Source organism: Typopeltis vanoorti, chromosome 4 (genome assembly GCF_054136105.1).
Source record: "Typopeltis vanoorti isolate ZY-2024b chromosome 4, IOZ_Tvanoo_1.0, whole genome shotgun sequence".
NCBI classification, from domain to species: Eukaryota; Metazoa; Arthropoda; class Arachnida; order Uropygi; family Thelyphonidae; genus Typopeltis; species Typopeltis vanoorti.
The window spans coordinates 153,457,053-153,479,780 of record NC_143552.1 but is presented as its reverse complement, the minus strand read 5'-3'; the positions used below and the strand labels follow the sequence as shown (position 1 = coordinate 153,479,780).

The 22,728-nt window shown below is 36.1% G+C and overlaps 1 protein-coding gene across 5 annotated transcripts in view; it reads right to left on the bottom strand.

Moving 5' to 3' along the window:
* Positions 1-22,728, bottom strand: part of LOC150107765 (beta-1,3-galactosyltransferase 6-like) — a 58,897-nt gene that overhangs the window by 9,377 nt on the left and 26,792 nt on the right. For 3 of the 5 annotated variants that reach the window (XM_090392037.1, XM_090392039.1, XM_090392038.1), the window contains one exon: positions 16,986-18,748. In XM_090392037.1, the coding sequence (XP_090248163.1) occupies positions 17,710-18,741 (1,032 nt within the window). In that variant the 5' untranslated portion in view covers positions 18,742-18,748 and the 3' untranslated portion in view covers positions 16,986-17,709. Of the gene's footprint in view, positions 1-11,805; positions 15,148-16,985; positions 18,749-22,728 lie in introns of those variants that run through there. The other 2 variants (XR_016548259.1, XR_016548260.1) reach the window with 2 other exon arrangements.

Below are 22,728 nucleotides of genomic sequence, written 5' to 3'. Positions count from 1 at the left end.
GTGTGAGAGGGAGGAAATGATGAATGATGAATGAATTTTCTCAAGTCTTAAACTGAAATTGTGTGTACATTAGAAATGTGCAAAGCAACCTGTATACCCAAGGGAATAATATTGCAATTTATGTATACTAATGTCTGGATCATCATGAATAAGGGGAATTTATGGCATTGAGGAAGCCAAACATTTTAGAAATTAGCAATAGTGAGATTTGGTCGATGACAAAGATTACAGATAAAGAATGTAAGTGATGTATTTTTTTTTAGAGAAGGTAGACAACAACAAAAGAGCTGCAACCAACAAAAAGTAGAAGTTTAACAGTAGGATCATAGAGGGCAGTACATTGTTATCTAGACAGAGGCCAATAGGACAAAACATATAGTTAGTTGATGCCATTGGGTGGGTGGTGTGTTGGGGGGGGGGATGCAAAGGAAGGTAAGAGATAAAATGCATTGACAAATTAGTTCATGGCAAGTAGTCATTATGACAATACAGATTAGAAGATACATCGGAGAAGAAAATGGAATTTAGTCAATTTTTGATAATCGTTTCTCAGCCACTGAAAAAATAAATATCAAAAACAGCATGCGATAGATGAGACTCAAAGAATGACAGTACCAGATCTGGGGATTCCTTCTTAAGCAAGGTGGTGAACCACTTTGCTCCAAATTTGGGAGTGTGATCAAGCCTGTGGAATTTTTGATTAAAAAGGAGTTTATGAAGAACTACAGAATTATACAGATTATAACAAACACAGCAAGCAACTTGGAGTAGTACCATGACACCAGAAACTACAAGATGAAGATATTAGCAACATATATATATATAATAATAATTATTATTATTGCACAGGCACCCCCATGGAGTCCTAAGACTCATCATGGGAGACCCAAACTATCAACACGATATCTATCAAACCATTAACAGACAAAGCACCCACAACCGACTCAGGTAACCCATTTCATTCACTCACCAAGCAAAAAATCTAATCCTCACACTCTTGTGAGGATTAGCTAACCACACTCTTACCCCTTTCCGGGATGACCTGTTGTTCTGCATCTCTAGCCAAGAGCTGAAACATTTCCCCTGCATCAATCCAATAAAAGCCTTTAAGTAACTTAAATGTTTCTATTATATCTCTCTCTTTATTGCGTATCAACCAAATTTTGCAATCCACACCCTTAATCTATGCTCATAGGAAGAATTCCACAGACCACTTACCATCTTGGTCATTCGCCTCTAGATTCTCTCCTCCACTTCCTTATCCTCCCTCCAAGAAACCCAGGTGATCAAACCTGAGTGTAGTAATCCAGATGTGGTTGTATCAAGGCTTTATAAAGAGGAATGAAAACTCCTTTATCTCTGCTTGCTAGTGTTCTTCAATAACCAAATAATCCCGTGAGCTACCCTGGTTACTTTAGCAATATACCCTCTAAACATCTGCTCTCTATCTACTACCCCCAAAACCCTGGCTTCATCAATTTCCTGGAATATAGTTCCCTCCATGTGATATACAGCTTGTAATCTTTGTATCCCAAAATGCATAACTTGACACTTTTCCATGTTAAACTGACACCCATTATATTTTGCCCATACTGTCAGCCTATTCCAATCATCCTGCAAGCTCTCTAGATCACCTTGATTAACTATTACCCTACCCAACTGTGCATCATCAGCAAACTGTATCTCTCTCTCTCTTCAAATGATTTCCTATATCATTTATGTACAAATTAAACAGTGATCCAGGCACAGAGCCCTATGGCACACCATAGTCACCTGCTTTCTCCTGGATTCTGCTTCTCCATATACTACTTTGTGGTATCTCTATCACATACCCAGTTTCGTATCCATTGCCATTTGTTGCCGTTTGCATAATAGAGTTCCATGTGATATCTTGTCAAATGCCTTTGCAAAATCGAGCAGTATCATTGTGTAGCCATTCCCTTTATCCAATTTAGTTGTCACTCTATTATAAAAAGTTAGATTGTTAAGGCATGACTGATCCTTCACAAAGCCATGCTATCCCCTCACAGAGTATCATATTCTTATCCACCCATTCCTGAATTCTCTTTATGACCAACTTTTCTAGTACTTTTACCACTACTCCAGATACTAATTGGTCTATAATTTGCTACCACAGACTTAGATCCTTCTTTATGCAAGAAATTATTTTGCCCTCCTTCCACTCTTTTGGGACTTGGGCAAGAGCCAAGACTTAAATTAAACAGCCTAGTCAGAGGCATTACTAGTCCCCCTACACATTCACATACAATGCAATCCGATATCCTATCCAATCCAACAACTGTATTTGCATTCAGATTCTGCCATATACTAAGTACCTTCAATTCTACAATATCTGTTCTCATATTAATCCCTGTCACCTCTCTCATTATAATATCTTCATTGGATGATATACCCTGCAAAATGATCACTCAGTAGCTCAACAATTTCATCAGTCTCCATTACTTCTCTACCATCTGCATTCAGCAATGGCTATCAAAGTTATCCTTCGATAGCCATTCTTCCTCTTACTTACCACATAACGAAAAAAAGTTTTGGGATTTCCTTTTGCCATAGTCAAGGTGTATTTGAAAGAAGCAGTACCGGACTAAATTTTGAAAGCTAGTATAAATCAGGTGGGAGTTGAATGGATTAGCAACAGCAAGAAAGAGCTGCATAAAAAGAAAATGTTGTGGAAGGATTATAATGCAATGAACAGTACATAGTACAGGAAGAAAAGTGACCAGCACAATGAGAAAAAAAGGCAAAATGTAGATGGGCATTCCCATAGAAATCCCAATGAGTTATTTCACTGTTTGAAAAGTAAAAGGAAAAATGAAAGCATACTTTAAATGCAGATGGTAGGAAGAACTAGTAGAATTACCAAGTGATCATTCTATAAGGGATAAACAATCAGGTGAAGATCATGCAGAGACAGAAGTGACAGGGACTGATGTAAGAATATAAATAGATGAACTGTAGACACTCAGGACATTACAAAATATCTACGTAAATTCTGCAGTATGATTAGATGGGATATTTGCCTATGTGTTATGAGAAATACAATGATTGACAATGCCTCTAACCAAGTTAAATCCAGCACCTGGTTAGGTCCTAAGTATGGGGAGAGGACAAGGTAGTTCCAGTACATAAAAGAAGTTGAAAGACAGAGACAGATTATAGACTAGACAGTATATCAGGAATGGTAGTAAGGTTACTAGAAAAATTATCATCAAAATTTAGGGATGGGTGGATAGGAGTATGATATTATATGGGGGGGGGGGGCATTTTGTAAAAGTGAATTCATGTTTAAGTAATTTATTTTATGTAATACAGTGACAATTTAAGTGGAGAAGGGACATAGTTATTCAGTAAATGGAATTCACAAAGGCATTTGACAGGATAGCACATATAAATCTATTACATAAACAGAAATAAATGGGGGGATGATATTAGGATGGATGAAGTGGATAAGGAAGTGGCTGACAAAGAGAGAGAGAGAGAATCTGAGGGAAGGTAAGTGATATCTGTGCAGTAGTCTAAGCACAGAGATATCTGTGCTTAGACTGCTGCTTGCACAATAATGATAACGTAGAACATTCAGTTGTCTGCTGATAATGCTTAACTCGTAAGCCAACAGTAAATGACAGATAAAGGAGACTCCAGTACAGTACTGAACAGTAAAACATGCAACTGAGGAACTTTAATTCCATACCAGGTACATGTATGGAATTAAAGGTACAATGTATCCTGCTGCCATATATTTAGAAGTTGATTTTTGTGTCAGAGCAAACGTTAAAAATGTTTTTACCATAAGTTCCCCTTGCTATGTGTTGTGTGTTATGTTACGCTTTCGCACAGGCCTACACATTTTACCGCACAAGCTTCCGTAACCGATAATCCTGCAGAATAGGTTAGTTGCTCCTTATTCCATGTGTGCAAGTAGCAAGAAGAATGTGACACTTCCACAGTCCAACACGTTTTCATAAAGAAAATTTCTGAATAATGCCAGTCAAGTTTTTAATGTCAAAACCTAATTCTTAATGAAAGTGTCCATTTATTTTGAGTGAAAAATCAAATGGAAATTTAAGATTCATTTTAGAACTCAGAACTATAAATAAGGTCATTCTATTGCCTTTCCTGTGCATAAAACTGAGTTGAGATGAACTGACTATTTTTCAAAACTTAATTTCAATTCTGAATAGTTTCAAATTCCTTTTAAAAAAATTCAATAGAAAAGATTATGTATTTACCATCAGATGGCAAAACTTCAACTCTGCAAAGTAACTACAAAGATCAGGAAATTCTCCCATGTCTTTTTCAGCCCTTGATAAACTCTGTATTAGCTGATCATTTACCACTCTAGTTTGCCAAGATGATGTACTGCTTTATTCAAAGGGGAAACTGAAGAGCATTTATATTCTCTTTTTATAGTTAATTTTGAGAAGCAAATCCTCATCAAAATGCTTTAAATGCAGTTTGGTCCCCTCCTTCCTTTAAAAAAGTACAGTCTGTAGGATATAAAATTATTAAAGATATGATAACTCTATAAACTTAGACTGTCCGCATGGTTAGCCTAGTGGCTTTGTGCTTCGCAACCATATGACTGGGGAAGGAGTGTCCTAGGTTCGATTCCCGTCGACAACGTGAGGAGCTGAAGGATCTTCCTCAGCTATAGCCAAGTTAGCCAGTCTTGGGCGTGGACAGCAGGGTTTTTTACGCTAGTTTATCTGCCGTTTTTCATCCTGCAAGCAAGCAAACCGACCCTGTGAACACACACAGGAATACAGCCAGGAATACTTCGAAGCATAGGGGTGATCATTCTACCGTCGTATTTCGGTTACGAAATCCAAGCATGCTTGGAGGGTTGTGGGCCTTAAAGGCCTGTTAAAGCCATTGAGATAGATAAACTTAGACTATTGTTCTCAGATTTGGCCCCCAGGATTTGAAGGGGATAAATTAACTGTGGAAAGGGTACAAAGACGGATGACAAAGATGGTTTCAGGACTATACAATTTTGGTTGTGAGGATAGGCTGAGGGAATGTGGACTGCAGAGTTTGGTAAATAGAAGAAGGAGAGATGATATGATTGAGACTTTTAAACTGCTTGGTTGAGCAGCGGGAAGGAGTGATGACAAGAGGCCATCCCTTGAAGTTACGAAAGGAAACTGTGAGCAAGAGGGTGAGAAGTGGTTTCTTTGCATGGAGGGTGGTTGAACCGTGGAATGCATTGCCTGATGGAGTGGTGAGAGTGAGAACGGTCAATGAGTTTAAGGAGTGGTATGATAGACTTTGTGTTTCTTAGTGGGGGGGTGCCCTCCCCTCAATGAGTCTTGACAGACTTTATGTTCTTAGGAAGGACCTCCCATGATGAGTCTTTTGACTCCACGGAGGCCTGAATAATAATAATAATAATAATATAAAATCAAATGGTAAGGCAGTTTTGGATTCACAACTTGCAAACAAACAGTGCACACAGATATAGAGGAATGGTAACTTTCTATTTGAAAATATTTAAATGGGGTAAAGCAGAGCAAGACTCGTTTCAATCCTTACAAGCTGTCCTATCACAACTCCACTATTAGCACATCCTAAATATTATTATTATTAAGAGAGACCTCCAAGGAGTCAGACTCATCAAGAGAAGCCACATACTACACACACCAGCTATCATGCTTATTCTTGAATTCATTCACACTGTTTGCACTCACAACATCCAATTGCAATCCATTCCAATCACGCACCACCCTATGAGAGAAAAATCTAGCCCTTACCACCTTCTTAGCAGCATTCATTCTCAGCTTCCAAGGATGCCATCTTGTCCTTTCCCCACCCTCCATAAATTGAAATCCTGTATGTTCCTTTCAGAAATATCACCCCACTTTCTCCTGTTTGCTAGTATTCTGCAGTCTACAAATTCTCAATCTGTCTTAATCAGATTCCACACTCATGATATCATTTTTAACACTCTCCTTTGCACTCTCTCCAATATATGAGAATCACAATGGAAACCAGGGGACCAGACCTGCATACAATAGTCCAAGAGAGGTCTTATCAAGGCCTTGTAAAGAGGCAAAATGACATCCTTATCTTTACATGTGAAAATTCATTTCAGCATTGCAATTATCTTTTGAGTGTATTTGCAATCTTTGCTACATGGTTCTTGAACTTCAACTTGCTATCTACTAACACTCCAAAATCCCTAGCCAGATCAGTTTCTTCTAGCATAATCCCACCAATATAATATGACAGTGGATATCTAATCACACTAAAGTGCATAACTTGGCATTTACTGACAGTGAACTGGCATCCATTTATCCATGCCCACAATTCCAGTCTATTCAAATCATTCTGCAAGTACTGCATATCAGCAACATTCTGATTATCCTACCTAACTTTGCATCATCAGTAAATAGCTGTATGTTGCCTGTCAAATCCTTTTCAATATCATTAATGTACAGATTGAATAACAGTGGACCAAGGACTTATACTTGTGGTACACCATAATTTACCTTAAATCTTGCAGACTCACATCCCCCATATATCACTTTTTGATATCTGTCAGTCAGCCTTCCTCTTATCTGCACTAATATTTTATAATCTAAACCCATATTCTCCAATTTATGCAAAAGTCTTCCATGCTGTCGTCTGTCAAAAGCCCAAGCAAATTCCAAAATCCAAAATTCTCTAGTTCAATGGTAGCATTATTATAGAATGTCAGCAAGTTGCTAAAACATGATCTTCCCTTAGTAAACCCATGCTGTTCAATGCAAAGTAGAGATTCGCTGTCAATATATTTCTGAATGCAAACCCTAACCAATTTTTCTAACATCTTTGCCACCACTCCTGAGATACTGATTGGCCGATAGTTGGATAAATCGATCTTTACACCATCCTTATGCAATGGGATTACCATACATTCTTTCCTATTCTGAGATTCAAATTATATAGCCTGGTCAAAGGAATAGCCAGTTCAGCTGAACCCTCTTTTAGCACCTGTGCTGATATTACACCAATCCCTATTGCTGAATTCTTATTCAGTTTGTGCAACAGCTTTAATATCTCCTCTTCATTCAGCAAAGAGGTAGCAGTGAACTCAATGTTGCATACACTAGGTCAGTGATATTCAACCTTTTTTACTACGTAAGCTACTTTTCTATAAAAATTTATTCGGTGATCTACTCTCTTATATAGATCATGTTCCCCCAACCTGATATCTGATTACACATAAATAAACAACTAAGAAAAAATACACAACTAAAAACTTTATTTGTGTACTTAAAAATTTATTTATCACTTTTATTTTAATAGAACAAATATTTTAATACAAAAAAAAAAAAAAAAAAATATATATATATATATATATATATATTGGAATAAAATATTTATTTCTCTATTTTGGAAAACCAAAGTTAGAAAAAACAACAGATTGATTACCAACTCACAAGTTACAGAAAATGCTGGGTGATTAAAAAAAAAAAAAAAAAAAAGTTAATGTGAAATTTGGCATTGTTTGGACCTCGCAATATTTTCATAGTCAAGTTGATATGAAGAAGTGGACAATCGTCCAAATGTTCATTTGTAATTTGGCTTCTTAATTGATTTTTTTATGATGGTCATATTTGAAAAAGCGGATTCTGACAAGTATGTCAATCCGAAACACAACAGAATTTTTCGCGCAATATCAGTTAATATTGGGAATTTTTCATGTGCATACTTCCAAATGACTCCATTGTTTATTGATTTTAAATGTAATATATTCTGAATGTTTATTATCTCGAGTTCTACATCAGCTTGGTTTATATCAAACAGCCCACTAATTTTATTTGAAATTTCTGTGATGTTCAAGTTTTCTTGAAATGGATTATTGATAAAAGATCAAATCATTTCAGTTTTATTAAAATCTTTAAATCTTGAACTAATTCTATTTCACGAATAAATTCTTTTAAATCATAGCGAAGCATTTCTTGATTTTGTTCAAAAAATTTTAATAAATATGGGAGATGTCTAAATTCGCGGTCATTTATATTTTTCTTTAATAAAAGAAAGTATTGATGTTTATTGAACTTAACATGTCAATTAAATTTTTATCTCTACCTTGTAACTCTAAATTTAAATTGCTTAATTTCATACAGAAATCAACTAAAAATGATAAGTGTAACAACCATCTTTTATCACTCAATTGTAGATAAATATCTCCTTTTTCATCAAGAAAAATTTTTATATCGTTAATTAATACAAGAAATCTTTCTAAAAAGTGACTTCTACTGAGCCAGCGAACATATTGTACAACAGAAGTTCCCTGTCATCATCTGCGTGTAATTTAAATAACCGTCGTTGAGGGCTTTTCCTCGAACAGAATTTCCAATTTTAAATGTAATATCCAAAACATCTTTTATGTTTAATCTTTTACTACACAGTACTTGTTGGTGAATAATGCAGTGGTACGTTAAAAAATCTGGATATTTGTCATCGTTTTTACATAATGAAATGAAGCCTGATTTATTACCTATCATTGCAGGAGCACCATCAGTAGTAATAGACACAAGTTTAAAAAGCAGAAGTTTGTGTTGTTACACAAATTCATCAAATGCCGAAAAAATGTCTTCTCCCCTAGTCCTTCCCAATAATGATATAATTTTCAAAAGCTCTTCTTTACTTGAATAATCTTGAAATACCATGCGAATAAATATCATTAACTGAGCAATATCAGTGAAGTCGTCTGATTCATCAAATTGTAATGAAAATGCAACAGCTGGTGAATGTCTGACATTAACCTGGCCTGGAAACTTTTCTCTGGCAATTGGAACTCTTCCTTTCGGCAATTTGAAACCTTGTCTGTGGCTTAGAAGTAATCTCTCTCTAGTGATGTCTCGAACCGAGAAGCTCCTTTCTGGAAGCGGGAAACGCCTCTCTCAAGCAACGTGGATCCGGGCAGTCTCTCTCTGACGGTGACTATGACCGGGTGGCCTCCCCTATGACAGCAATTCTGGAACTGGGACCCCTTCTGCTTGCTTCAGTCCCTTTTTATTAAGCCTCCTCTGAGACATCACATGAAGTTTGGCAACCCCAAAGAATCGATATGAGTCTTTCATCTTAAGTTTCAAGTTCTGCACGCCTTTTGTTCTCCTCCGCTTTCTTTTGATTGTAAGTTGCCAGCCATCGGAAAGTTGTTTGAACTATTATAATTACAGCTATTTTGCCTGCTTCAGTTTAGGAGTACCCCTGTTTAAATGTCATTGGCTATTTACTCATGGATTCTTAGGGCATTATGAGTGTAGATGTACTAAAAAGTATATGTAGCCTAAGGAATAGAAAATTGCACATACCTTTTTCTGGGTGTTGTGGCTTTTCCTCAGTCTGCGATGTCGAAAACTGCAGAGTGTGTGTGTGTGGGGGGGGGTATGCAGTTTGGTAGAATAAGTTAGAAAAACCCGGGTTTTTTTCGTAATATATAGAAACATATACTTTTATATAGGGTGGGGAAAAAGTGAAAGGGTTAATTTTTTTAAAATAGGGAGGGGGAAGGGGAAAGGTGGTTGACGGGGTGTGGACCGTTTCGACTATTCGTGGTCGTCATCTGAACACATTGGGAAAGTGGAAGCTATGTCAGGTCGGGTGAGTGCTTCTGCTTTAGGTGTTTGTGTTGTCTCCTATTGGTCGGGGTTGTGACCTCAATTTTATGTTGTGAAGCTTCCAAACCTCGGAGATTATGTAGGGCCTGTGTACGTTGATAGAGTTCGCGTCACACTTTATAGCTATTGTTTCCGATATTCTGAGCATTGTTTCATTGTCTTGTCTGTCTATTATGATGGCCTTGTCTATCTGCGGGGTGTGTTTTTGTTCAAGGGCGTGAACAGCTATTTCCGTTTTTCCTGTGTTTTGTATACGATTTTTCTTTTTGATGTTGCGTTTTTTAGTGTTTAAATGTTCTGGGATAGGGATGTTACAGTCACGGAAGTGTTCTTGTAGTCTTGCCCATAAAGACCTGATGGTGGAACCTGTGTAGGTGATGTCACAGTCTTCTTGGCAGGGAAATTTATAGACTACATTGTGCTGTTCAAATATTTCTTTTTGTGTGGGAGGTTTGGTGGATTTTAGGAGGTTTGCCAGTTTTTGGCTTGTGGTGAATACCAGTTTGTAGTCAGTATGTTTGAAGATGTATTTATAGGCTTTGTATGTGTTTTGGGTGTATGGTAGTTTGATAATTTTTTGTGTAGGGAAGTTCGTTTTGGTACTTGGGTTGTTTTGGCGGTTTTTTGCCGTCTTGTTTGCATAGTTAATCAGTTGTGTAGGATAGTTGCGATTTAAGAAGATCTGTGTTAGTTTTTTTATTTCAGCGTTTAGACTATTTTGATTCTAAACGCTGTTCTAAAGTCTAAACGCTGAAATAATAAAAAAACGCTGAAATAAAAAAAAAAACTAACACAGATCTTCTTAAATCGCAACTATCCTACACAACTGATTAACTACGCAAACAAGACGGCAAAAAAACGCCAAAAACAACCCAAGTACCAAAACGAACTTCCCTACACAAAAAATTATCAAACTACCATACACCCAAAACACATACAAAGCCTATAAATACATCTTCAAACATACTGACTACAAACTGGTATTCACCACAAGCCAAAAACTGGCAAACCTCCTAAAATCCACCAAACCTCCCACACAAAAAGAAATATTTGAACAGCACAATGTAGTCTATAAATTTCCCTGCCAAGAAGACTGTGACATCACCTACACAGGTTCCACCATCAGGTCTTTATGGGCAAGACTACAAGAACACTTCCGTGACTGTAACATCCCTATCCCAGAACATTTAAACACTAAAAAACGCAACATCAAAAAGAAAAATCGTATACAAAACACAGGAAAAACGGAAATAGCTGTTCACGCCCTTGAACAAAAACACACCCCGCAGATAGACAAGGCCATCATAATAGACAGACAAGACAATGAAACAATGCTCAGAATATCGGAAACAATAGCTATAAAGTGTGACGCGAACTCTATCAACGTACACAGGCCCTACATAATCTCCGAGGTTTGGAAGCTTCACAACATAAAATTGAGGTCACAACCCCGACCAATAGGAGACAACACAAACACCTCTAAAGCAGAAGCACTCACCCGACCTGACATAGCTTCCACTTTCCCAATGTGTTCAGATGACGACCACGAATAGTCGAAACGGTCCACACCCCGTCAACCACCTTTCCCCTTCCCCCTCCCTATTTTAAAAAAATTAACCCTTTCACTTTTTCCCCACCCTATATAAAAGTATATGTTTCTATATATTACGAAAAAAACCCGGGTTTTTCTAACTTATTCTACCAAACTGCATACCCCCCCCACACACACACACTCTGCAGTTTTCGACATCGCAGACTGAGGAAAAGCCACAACACCCAGAAAAAGGTATGTGCAATTTTCTATTCCTTAGGCTACATATACTTTTTAGTACATCTACACTCATAATGCCCTAAGAATCCATGAGTAAATAGCCAATGACATTTAAACAGGGGTACTCCTAAACTGAAGCAGGCAAAATAGCTGTAATTATAATAGTTTATAAAGAGGAGTAACATGGGAGTTTTCCCAGAAATAATATACGTTGTTTGAACTCTTTCTGACTGACTTCGGAGATTGGAAGCTCTAAGAATTTACACTTAGAGCCTGCAAGCCTTTCTCATACATACGTTTCAATAACAATCTTTTTAATGCCGGCATGTACAGCTTCGCCGACAAAAACATTGCCTTTGTTTTTAACACCCTAACATATTCTTATTAAAGCAGTATATACAGTTAGCTTCAAAAGATTTATTTATAAAAACATCTAATACAAACTATATTGAGACAAACAAAGTTTATTTTTTTACAATATTCACATAGGACTTAACCTAAGTAAAAAATCAATGTAATGTGCTTTGGAATATTTAATATTTAAGTTACAATCGAGTTTTTACACTTTGCTTATAATTGTATTCGCCTGGCTCGCTGTTTGACTTCCACTGATCCAAATTAATTCATTTACCCGGACTTAAGAAAATTACTGATTTGACAATTTTAACGAAAAATAAAAGATGTTTTCAGTTTTAATTAAATTTGTAAGTAAGGAGGAATACACAAGAGATCGACCAAAAATCACTCCACGATCGACAGGTTGAACACCCCTGCACTAGGTTGATAGCTATTAGCGGACATCCTTATGCATGCAGTATTCCTTCCACATCATGGACTGCTGATGGTGAAGTGCAAATTCAGGGAAACTTAAGCAATTAGGGTGGAAGCAAGTGAGTTTGTGTGAAGGCATCCATGAAGACAGTGAGTGTGAGAATGATCAAGTGAGGAAAGTAAAGTAAAGAAAGTCTCAATCAGAAAGTAAAGGTGGGTTGGGGGGGGGGACTAAAGGGATGCTGCAGTTTCTATATAGTAATGTCAGAACTCTCAGGAACAAGATGGAGGAGTTTTGGACATTAGTTAGTGCAATCTTGCCAAAAGTTATAGGCAATAGTAAGACTTGGCTAACAGCAGATGATGTAGTTACAGGGACTGAATGTGAAGGGCTTAGTATTTTCATGGAAGACAGAGAAGATAGGATGGGAGGAGGTGTACTGCTGATGATGCAGACAAATTTTAGCCAAAAAGAATAGAAGACAGGCAGGAGGGTGGCTGTTCATTTGAAGCAATCTGGTGTGAGATTAAGGCCAGGAAGATAAAATATACAGCTGGTTGTTGCTATAGGTCAGGGAGTTCCACAGATGATCTGGAAGACATGCATCACCAAATTAGTACAATGAGTATAGGTCAAGTGAGTATTATGGGGGACTACAACTATGAGGATATAGACTGGAAGGAAGAAAGATCATGTGGCAGGAAGGAAATAGAATTTATACACCTGCTAAGAGATAATTAGTTAAGGTAGCATGTGATGAAGGGTACTAGGGATGGGAGAGTATTAGACCTGGCATTAGGATCAGAAGAGCTATCCATAACCAAGGTGACAACATTGCCTCCAATTGGTGAGAGTGACCATGTGACCTTTACTTGGGAGATCGTAAAACATGAAGAATATTCTATCAAGAAGGGGTATTTGTGGAACTACAAGGCAAGTAATTATGACATGCTTAGGTAAAAAGCTTAAATCTGTACCATGGCATAAAACACTGCATGGGATATAGTTAAGGGTCATCTAGAGGAAGCAGTATTAAATTGTATACCTAAGGTATGGAGGATTAATCGGGTAGGAGTTAGATGGACGAGTAATATCATTAAGCACGAGCTGCAAAAGAAGAAAATGCTGTGGAGAGAATATAAAGAGAAAGCTGACCAGCATAGCAAGGAAGGCAAAATCAGATTATGAGAAGAATCTAGCTGAGTAGGCCAAAGGAAATCCCAAAGTGGCAAGTAAGAGGAAGAATGACTATGGAAGATTAACCTTAATGAGTGATGATGGTCACAGGGAGACAGAAGCAGATAAAATAGTTGAGTTACTAAGTGACCACTTTGCAAGGGCATATCATCTTGGTGAGGTAACATGGGAACAGAAGTGGATGAATTGGGGGTTCTTAGAATATTGCAGAATTTCAATGTAAATACAGCTGTGGGATTAGATAGGATATGAGCTAGGGTTCTGTGAGAATGTGGAAGGGAAGTGGCAATGCCTTTGATTAGGCTCTTTCTCAGCTCTGGTAGAGTTCCAAGGTGTGGAAAAAGAGCAAAATAATTCCTTTGCATAAGGGAGGTTCTAAGACTGCGGTAGCAAATTATAGACCAATCAGTATCTCAGGCATGGTGGTAAAAGTACTAGAACAATTGGTAAAAAAGAGAATTCCAGAAATGGGTAGATAAAAATCGATGCTGTATGAGGGTCTGTCATGTCTTAGTAATTCACTAAATTTGTAAATTTATTAACCAACCAGTGTCATATCGATCCTCATATGTTCTAATTTGCATAACAGAGTTCCATGTGGTATTCTGTCAAATACTACATGATTTTGCAAAGGCATTTGACAGAATATCATATGGAACTCTGTTACGCAAATTAGAACATACGGGGATCGATATGACACTGATTAAGCGGATAAGAGGGTGGCTGCTGGACAGATATCAAAAGAGATATATATTCCTTTGCATTTAACAAAAAAGGAGGAATTTTTACTTATGAAGTAATTAAAAGACTATGAACTCTGTTATACCATTAATATTCTGGACTAAGTGAGGTTATTTTGAGAAGAAATAATAAATCACTGCAAATTCATATATATAAAATAAATTTACATTTTTATATATTTTGCTAACAAATGTGATAGATTTCAAGGTTGCTTTTCATTATCTTTGGACTAGCTGTCTCTGCTTGAAAAAATAATTTTAGTAACTTCCCTCACTTTTCCTAATTTTAGATATCTTTGTAGTAAAAAAATCATTTCACAAGTTATGTCAGATTTCTACACCAGAAGAAGTCAGCAGTGGCATAGTATTTAATAGCAATGAAACAAAGAATCAACTATAAACAAATGAATTTTCATTTTGATCTTTGAATAACATGACTTTTGAAAAGAAGTGGCGAAAGAATTGCGAAACTGTCCTAATCGAAGAGAAATGACTCCACATTATCTAAATCATTTGGGAAATTACAGAAGTGTAGTATACATTAATATTTTGCATTTTACACAGTATATTAAGATGTAATTCTCAAAAAATATGGCCTTTTTAGCTAATGAAATATTTAAAGTAAGGCTTTATTTTCTATTACAAGCGCTTCAACATGGAATGCACATAATTAATAATCACTACTGAACTAAATATGATGATTATGTTACATTAATAGTTTTCATTTCACATGAAATATTCATTTAAGGACACAGGTTTACACTAAAACCCCACTAAAACTCACTGTTTGCTATGCATTCATTTCATTCACATGTAAAACTTGTCTGCAACATACTTTTATAATTAAAGCTTGGCTGCTTCAATCATGTTATTCCCCACCTATATGCAACCTATATATTAAAGTCAGTAGTGGAGTAAGATAAAATATATGTATATATAACTTTTATTTTAGTTGGTTAGAATGTTTCATATTTGCATCTGCAATGGCATTGACTTCGAAGATCAACATGTTGTGTTTATCCAAAGAAAGAAGCCCTAGTATATAAAAATAATAAAATATTTACTGTAAACAAATATATATACAATAGATGCAATTCTCTATAATAAGTAATTCCTTTTCTCTGTAGAATTACAATTAGTAAATTAATTTCTATTATTTTATATGTCTAACTTTTTAATACAGGAAATAATTAAATGGCCATTCTACGAATTACTCGATATGAGCTCAAAGACAACAATATCTCTTACTCTTTCAGTTAAAATACATTTCTGAGGGCAACATCATATATGGAAGCTTCCTTTGTAGCACGTATTTTATTGTTTTTGCTCATTCATTCACTCTGCCTTATCATTCTGCCTTCATCTTTCAAATTCCTTAGAATACAATCAAAGTTAAAAGGCCTCACTTGATTAATATATGCTTGCACAGGTCTTCTTTAAGTAAGCAAATTTCTTTAAACACATCTTTCTTTCATTTTTCTGAAGTAGGCATGAAGTATAATTTCTCGGACAACGGGAATACAATTAACTGAGCAGTTCCAAATGCACTTTCAATAAAAGGAATTTTACTGCAGATTCCATATAGCTCCTTGGAACACATATTACTTCCTTCTCATATACAAAGACTTGATACCTAATACTGTCCTTCAATTATTAACTTCACGGTTCTGTATCTTTGAAAAGTAATTAAAGATGGATATAAAAAACTTTTCCAAGATTAGAGAACTTAACTTTGTAGTTTATTATACCTTTTCGGCTCTGCTTGTCTACTCTTTGCTCACTTAGCAAGTTACCTAGTGACAGCTGTTTTAAAAAAAATAAATAAATAACATGCATGCCTGTTACTGAGAATCAAAGTGAAACTCAAGTGACAAAATGGCAGACATTACTGCAGTGCTCACATGTTGTATAGTAATAGTGTGACATACGAACACTACTGTAAACAAACATACAAAATATGCATAACATTTCCGTGTTATTCCATAAGTATTGCAACAAACAGTAAATTTACTATTTATAACTACATTAAGTCTCACTTAATATCACTACCATTTTGACCACAGGGCAGCCCCAGTAATACTAAGTGTACAATTGCATTAATAAATGCAAACATATACAGGGTGTTCGGGATAAATTTGACAGTTTCGTAAGGAAAAAGAAAATCTTCTTTGTATCTATTAAATTTAATGAATTGACAAAAAAACATTACAGGCAGAGTTAATTACAATACTATCAACAAGATTTACTCAAAATAACCACCATTAGCATCGATCACAGCTTCAATTCTGCTTCGGAACCTCGAACAAGCTGATGCTACAGTCTCCCTGGGAAGGGCCGCAAAAACTGTTTTAATTTTATCCATTAACTGGGCTTTTGTATTACTGGAAGTGCGATTGGTGTCTTTTTCAACTGCGCCCCATACAAAATAATCCATGGGGTTAAGGTTTGGGGAGTTTGGAGGCCAAACATTTGGACTGGTGAAGTCGTAGAAATTTTCAGACAACCATTTTTGACTTTTCCCAGAGGTGTGGCAAGGGGCCGAATCCTGCTGCCATACATACGGCCTACCATTGGCTACCCTTGTTATCCAGGGCTTGACTACAGTTAGCAACTCCACGAACAAAGCCCGAATTCCAATGCCAGGGTTCTTCAACACCTGTTCCTGCAGATTTGCGAGGAATTCTGCTGTACGAACGCAATCAGATCGTCTGCTAGGGATCTTTCTTCTTGCTACATCCTCGTAGTCACCATTGCAAGTCTCTAGTTCATGCCTGATTGTTTTTACTGTATTCAGGGAGCATTGGGCAGCAGTCGTAATATCCTTATTTTGATGGCGGGCACGAATCATCATGATACAAGTTATTCTCTTCCATGATTCAGGTGGGTTCCAGCTATCCATCCTTTCTGACGTCTTGTATATGAATGAAGAAGGGTCCAAACTTTTAAATGAAGAGAAGTGTGTGTTAATACATGTAACTTACGGAAAAATATAATTAATTATAAATATGTCAAATTTATCCCGAACACCCTGTACATATATACTTTTAGATTATCTTATCGCATAACAAAACATATTTCTCATTAATGAAATTTTTACTCGGCATATATAATACTGCAAAAAAAAGAACATAATAAGCAAAATGTTCGTAAGATTTTTCCATACTGACAGATTAATCATCTTTACACAAAAATGTTTGAAAGGTAGGAAGGATCGCTTTCTTTATTTTATTTAAATTAAAAGGTAGTTCTAAATTAATTAATTTAGAACAATGCTGAGTACTTTTAAACATATAATTTCTTTTTTGTAGAGATTTGCAATACTTTTGTATGGAAAGCATTTTTGTATACATCAAGTGAAGGAACTGGATGTGAAACACAGTAATTAATGAGATCTATGATACACAGAAAAGTTTCCCCAAAATACATGTAATCACATAAAATCAAATTTATTTCTCAAACTTTGCTCTGAATGTTATCTTACTACTGACATCTTTGGAAAATATGAGTCTCAATTTCAAACATTACTAATAATACATGCAAAAAAACATGACAACCTTCCTTTTATTTATAAACTGCTACAGTCAAATAAAAACTGTCTTATGGGATGCTTGTATCATTACGAATACAACAATTTGATGGTGCAGTTTTCCAATTATATACATAAGAATATCTAATCCTGAACTCCTTGGAGCATAATTTACCTTTCATTTTCAAATTAAGGTACTTTTCCTTCATTTGATCTTCACTTTGTTTATGAGTAACAAGATATGAATTGAAACAACCACGAGACTGATACTCTGTATCGAACCTGGGATCATGGATTCTGTTCACATCAACAGGTGCTAACCATGCACCAAGAGATATATCTTCACTTTTGTATTTTTTTAAGAAGTCTGAATTTTGAGATATGAAGTGCACTAAATCAGATGAAATAACATAACCCCCACCTCTTGCATGAGGAAGATAAGTATCACAAAGTATCCATTCTGTTTCTGCCCATGGCCCTACTGTTTTCACTCTTGCTCTACCATCAAAAAATCCCCAATATACCCGTTTTGATGGCTTCAAAAGAAGTTCTTTGTATAGTGCATTTAATCGCACAAATGTATCGTCATCAGCTTTCAAAAAAAAATCAAATTTAACATTAATATCTAGCCACACTAATGTAGCTAGCAGCTTTAATGTCAGATCTTCATATCTCTCTTTAACTGATGGCAACAGAAGTAGATCTCCATAACTCATCTTTTCAACATCTAAGTCATTAAGCATCTGTGTGCTCAAATTAGCAGTACCAATTATAAAATACTGAATAATGTGAAGTCTCTCCTCATTCACAAACCATGTCCTTCTAATTGTATTTCTCTTTTTCATATTACCAGGACTACTGAAAACTCCGACAACAAGTATAACTGAATTTTTCTGTACTTGATAATTTTTTATTGCCATATTTGGTAATATATCTCGTGGACTTTGAAGCAATACATTGTGAATGTGACGACAACATGATTCATTACACCAGTCAAAACTCATCAACACAGAAACAAAATAGCCAAATCCTAAGAAAATGAGCAGTAGACAAATAAACAGGAACTGTTGAAATCTACTCACCAAGAAGGCTTTCCTCAGCATAATGTATCTAAAAAATAAACAAATTAGATAAACAATTTAATACTGAAGGTTGTACAAAAAAAAAAACTAATTACATATAAAATAACATTAAGTGTAAAATCCTTCAATAATTCTTGAATATCAGAAAGATAATAATAATGGAAAGTTATATGCTGTGCAAACATTAGCTAAGTTATGCAAATCATACCAGACTGACTAGAAGGATAGATAGTCAGCGAACGGGTGTCTTACCTTTTCTTTTAAAGCTGTGACAAAGACTTGTAAAGACAACTACAGTAAAAAAAGGAAAGTAACTTTAAATCTACAATGCAAATCTAAAGGAAATTCATCATAGCAAACTAGGCATATGGTCCCTAAAAGTTTCTTATAGCAGGAGTCAACAGTTTTCTTAAGTTCTGTGTTTTATTATTAGTTGTAATTTATTATATCAGATGAAGAGTCTAAGAATAATAAAAGATTGGTAAAACCTCTTGCACTAACCATAGATGCCTCCCTAGTACAGTCAAAAGAATAACTACTCTTTGGTTGGAAATGTGTAAGATGCCTTCACAAAGGCTTTATTTAACTGATCTAAGCTCTTGCTCCCCTTAGTATCCTAAAACATTTATATTTTTTAGCTGTGCCATTTAGGACATTTAGTTTATGAAAGAAAATCAAAACAAGAAGCAATTTCTTAAATATGTTTAGTTGTGCAACAATTATGCAGTCGTGACCTTGAACTTGCATCTAAATCCCCCCCCCCCCCTTGCAAGGCTAGATTCGTACTTTATTACGAACAGTGCATTGACAAATGATAGGTTATAAAATTCTATGTGGGAAGGGCGATTATGCCGCCTCAAAAGACTCCACACATACGATAAAAGGATGTCCTCGCAAATGTTAACAATTGACTAAAACTTCTCATCTGTCTGAGCACAATAATATGATACAATATCTTAATTAAACACAATTAGTTTACACACGTTAACTTACGAGAGTAATATGGGTTAAACAGTCCTATCGCTACAATAGCAACCACATTCAATTCTTCAGACAGCTCTCAGACAAAATATAGATAACATGCATAAGTTACTAGACACACGATTATTTATCTATTAACACTGACAAGCTTATTCTCTTTCTATTCTTAAATGCGCTAAAGTCCTAGTTCAACTCTCATTCAAGTCTTTCAATAGATCAGTAACTGAACTACAATCACAGGTACATAAGGTTTGAAATAATATAAGATTTTACGATACAGTTTGATAAGGATCTTCAATGCTAGTCTCTGCTCTTACTCGTCTGTAATTTCCGAGGACGAATTCTTTTGTAGTGGACCATATCTGAAATTTCTTAGATCAAGGTAGGCCTTCACGTCTTCAGCACATCAAGCTTCTTCCAAGGAAACACAATGGATCTGCGGGTTCCTAACCCTTTTATACCATGATCCTACTGGCACCTTCTGCAATTAATCCCCCCCCCACCCACACCCCGATGTCTGGATACGCTTCCTGTGACCAGTTAGGGTGGCGTTTTTTCTGCTGAAAATCCTGCGGGCCATGTGCACGCGACTTACTTATGGCGACGTCTAAAATCGGGAACCTTGACCTTGGACCTTACCTGGGTTCTTGCTAACCTGTGAGTCACATTCACTAAACTTTATCAGCACCAAAATTTTCTAAGAATTGACATAAACCTATAATCCCTTGTTTCAAATGTTTAACAACGAGCGTTTACATGCAAAATTCTTATGACCAATATTCTGTAAGTTAATTATCTTATTTTCATCATATTACAACAAATTTTCTTATGTGAGTTAACAAATACTCTCAGTTGTATTTCACACTTAGATGCAAGTATATTTTTCTTTTTTTATTAAAGGTTCTTACTTGTTAAATTGTGACAAAATTTAAATTCCTTTTAAGAACTCTATTAATCACAAACTTTAACAGCAGGAATACCAGGCTGCAGGAAATTGAGGATGAGGATATGGGGATGCTGGGGTGGACTGAGAGTTAAGTACAGAGCGCATATTGCAAAAGTGGCTAAAATAGTCCATAGGGTTACCTGGTTATTGAAGAACACAGGGCCTAAATACTATCCTATCTGTTTCTATGGTGGCCAGATCTGATCAATCAGAAACCCCTGGATTTCTTGGGAATAAGGAGGTGGAGAAGGAGGTGACCAAAATAGCAGGGCTATGGACTGCTCCTTATGAGGATTGGCTGAAGATTTTTTGAGTTACAGAAATTGGTCCTAAGGGAGAAAAGGAATTAGGAGAGATGGCAGATTGATCAATAATCTGAGGTATGGTGATGACACAGTAGTACTCCTTTGTAATGAAAAGGAAGAACTAGGACAAATTCTTGACAAAGTTATCAAGATCAATAAGAACAGAGAACTTCAGTCAATCTTAGCAAGACAAAGATTAGGGTTCTCAAAGGAAATACAGACAGGGAAGTTCCTGAGAAACAAGTGATGTACCTTAATGGAGAAAGAATTGAGGAATTAAGCAAGTTCGAATACCTGGGATCCATTATTAATGTGAAGAATGTGCTGTTCAGAAGAAGTCAGAAAAAAAATTACGAATGGCAAAAACAGAGATGTCTAAAATCTGGAAGATGGTCTAGCTGCAATACATAGAAACAAAGTTGAGGATTTTGGATGCAGCTGTTTTTCCAACAACAACTTATGGATGTGAAACTTGGAACCTAAAGAAGTCTAACAGGAAAAGAATAGCCCTCTTTTGAGATGTGGTGTTACAGAAGGCTGTTGAAGATATCATATACTGAAAGATAGACAATTGGATGGGTGCTAGAAAGGATTAGTAGAACTTTAAGGCTCCTTAAGGATATTGAAAGAAGAAAGTTGAAATACTTTGGACACATTGAAAGGATGGAAGGAGGGCTTCTCAAAACAGTAATAGAAGGTAAAGTCCCTGGAAAAACAGGAAGAGGTAGACTGTTAATGAGATGGATAGATGGAGTGCCTGATCTTCAGAGAATTGAAGCTTCCAGAAAAGCATACACCAGTACCACATGGTGAGGACTGGTGTGGCACATTACCTAGCATCTGCTGATGTCCAATGAACAGATGGCAGAAAAGTGAAGATATGATAAATACATATAAATCAGTTAGAGGTTATTACAGGATTAATACAACGGAAAATTTTCAGCATCTGACTAATGGGAGGGAGGGGATAATCCCTGAACACTGAGGCAGAGTAGTTAGCAAGAGAGATTGAGGACCAGATTTTCTGCTTGGAGAATGATGAATGAGTGGAATGAATTGCTAGAGTCAGTTGTGAGTGTTTGTTCTGTCCATGAATGGGTTCAAAGCCAAGTATGACAGTCATTGTGGGAATCTTGGTCAGCACTTGGTGAAATGCTAGAATCTCCTTTGATGAGTCTATGAATTTCATGGAAATACCTGTGTAACAATAAATATTCAGGAGGAAAGTAATCAGAGTTCATACTAATAATTGAGGTATTAAACCCATTGGAAAACTGAAACATGGAAAGGCAACTGGAGTAGATGGTATATGACTAAAATGCTCATATAGGGAGTATACGTTTTATAGTGATTACCTGCATAATTAGGAAAGCTTGGTCAGTAGATCAAATTCCAGATGCTATATCTACCTAAGAGTGTGGTCTGAAAAGTTCTTGGCCTAACAATGAAAAAACTAATTTATAATTTCAAAATAATCTCCCTTATGAATAATACATTTATTCCAGCGATGCACCAGTGCCATTATCCCATCCCTGTAGTGGATCTCAGTAAGATCTGCAAAATACCCCTCTACAGCTATATTCACCTGTTGATTCGAAGAAAAAACGCTGACCAGCAAGGAATAGTTTTAGTTTTGGGAAGAGATAGAAGTCAGAGGGAGCCAAATCTAAGGAATAGGGTGGATGTTCCAACAATTCATAGTGCAGATCCCTTAATTTTCATCCTGCATACAGACAAATCGGCCTTCAGAATATGCACAATTTACAGACAAAAAAT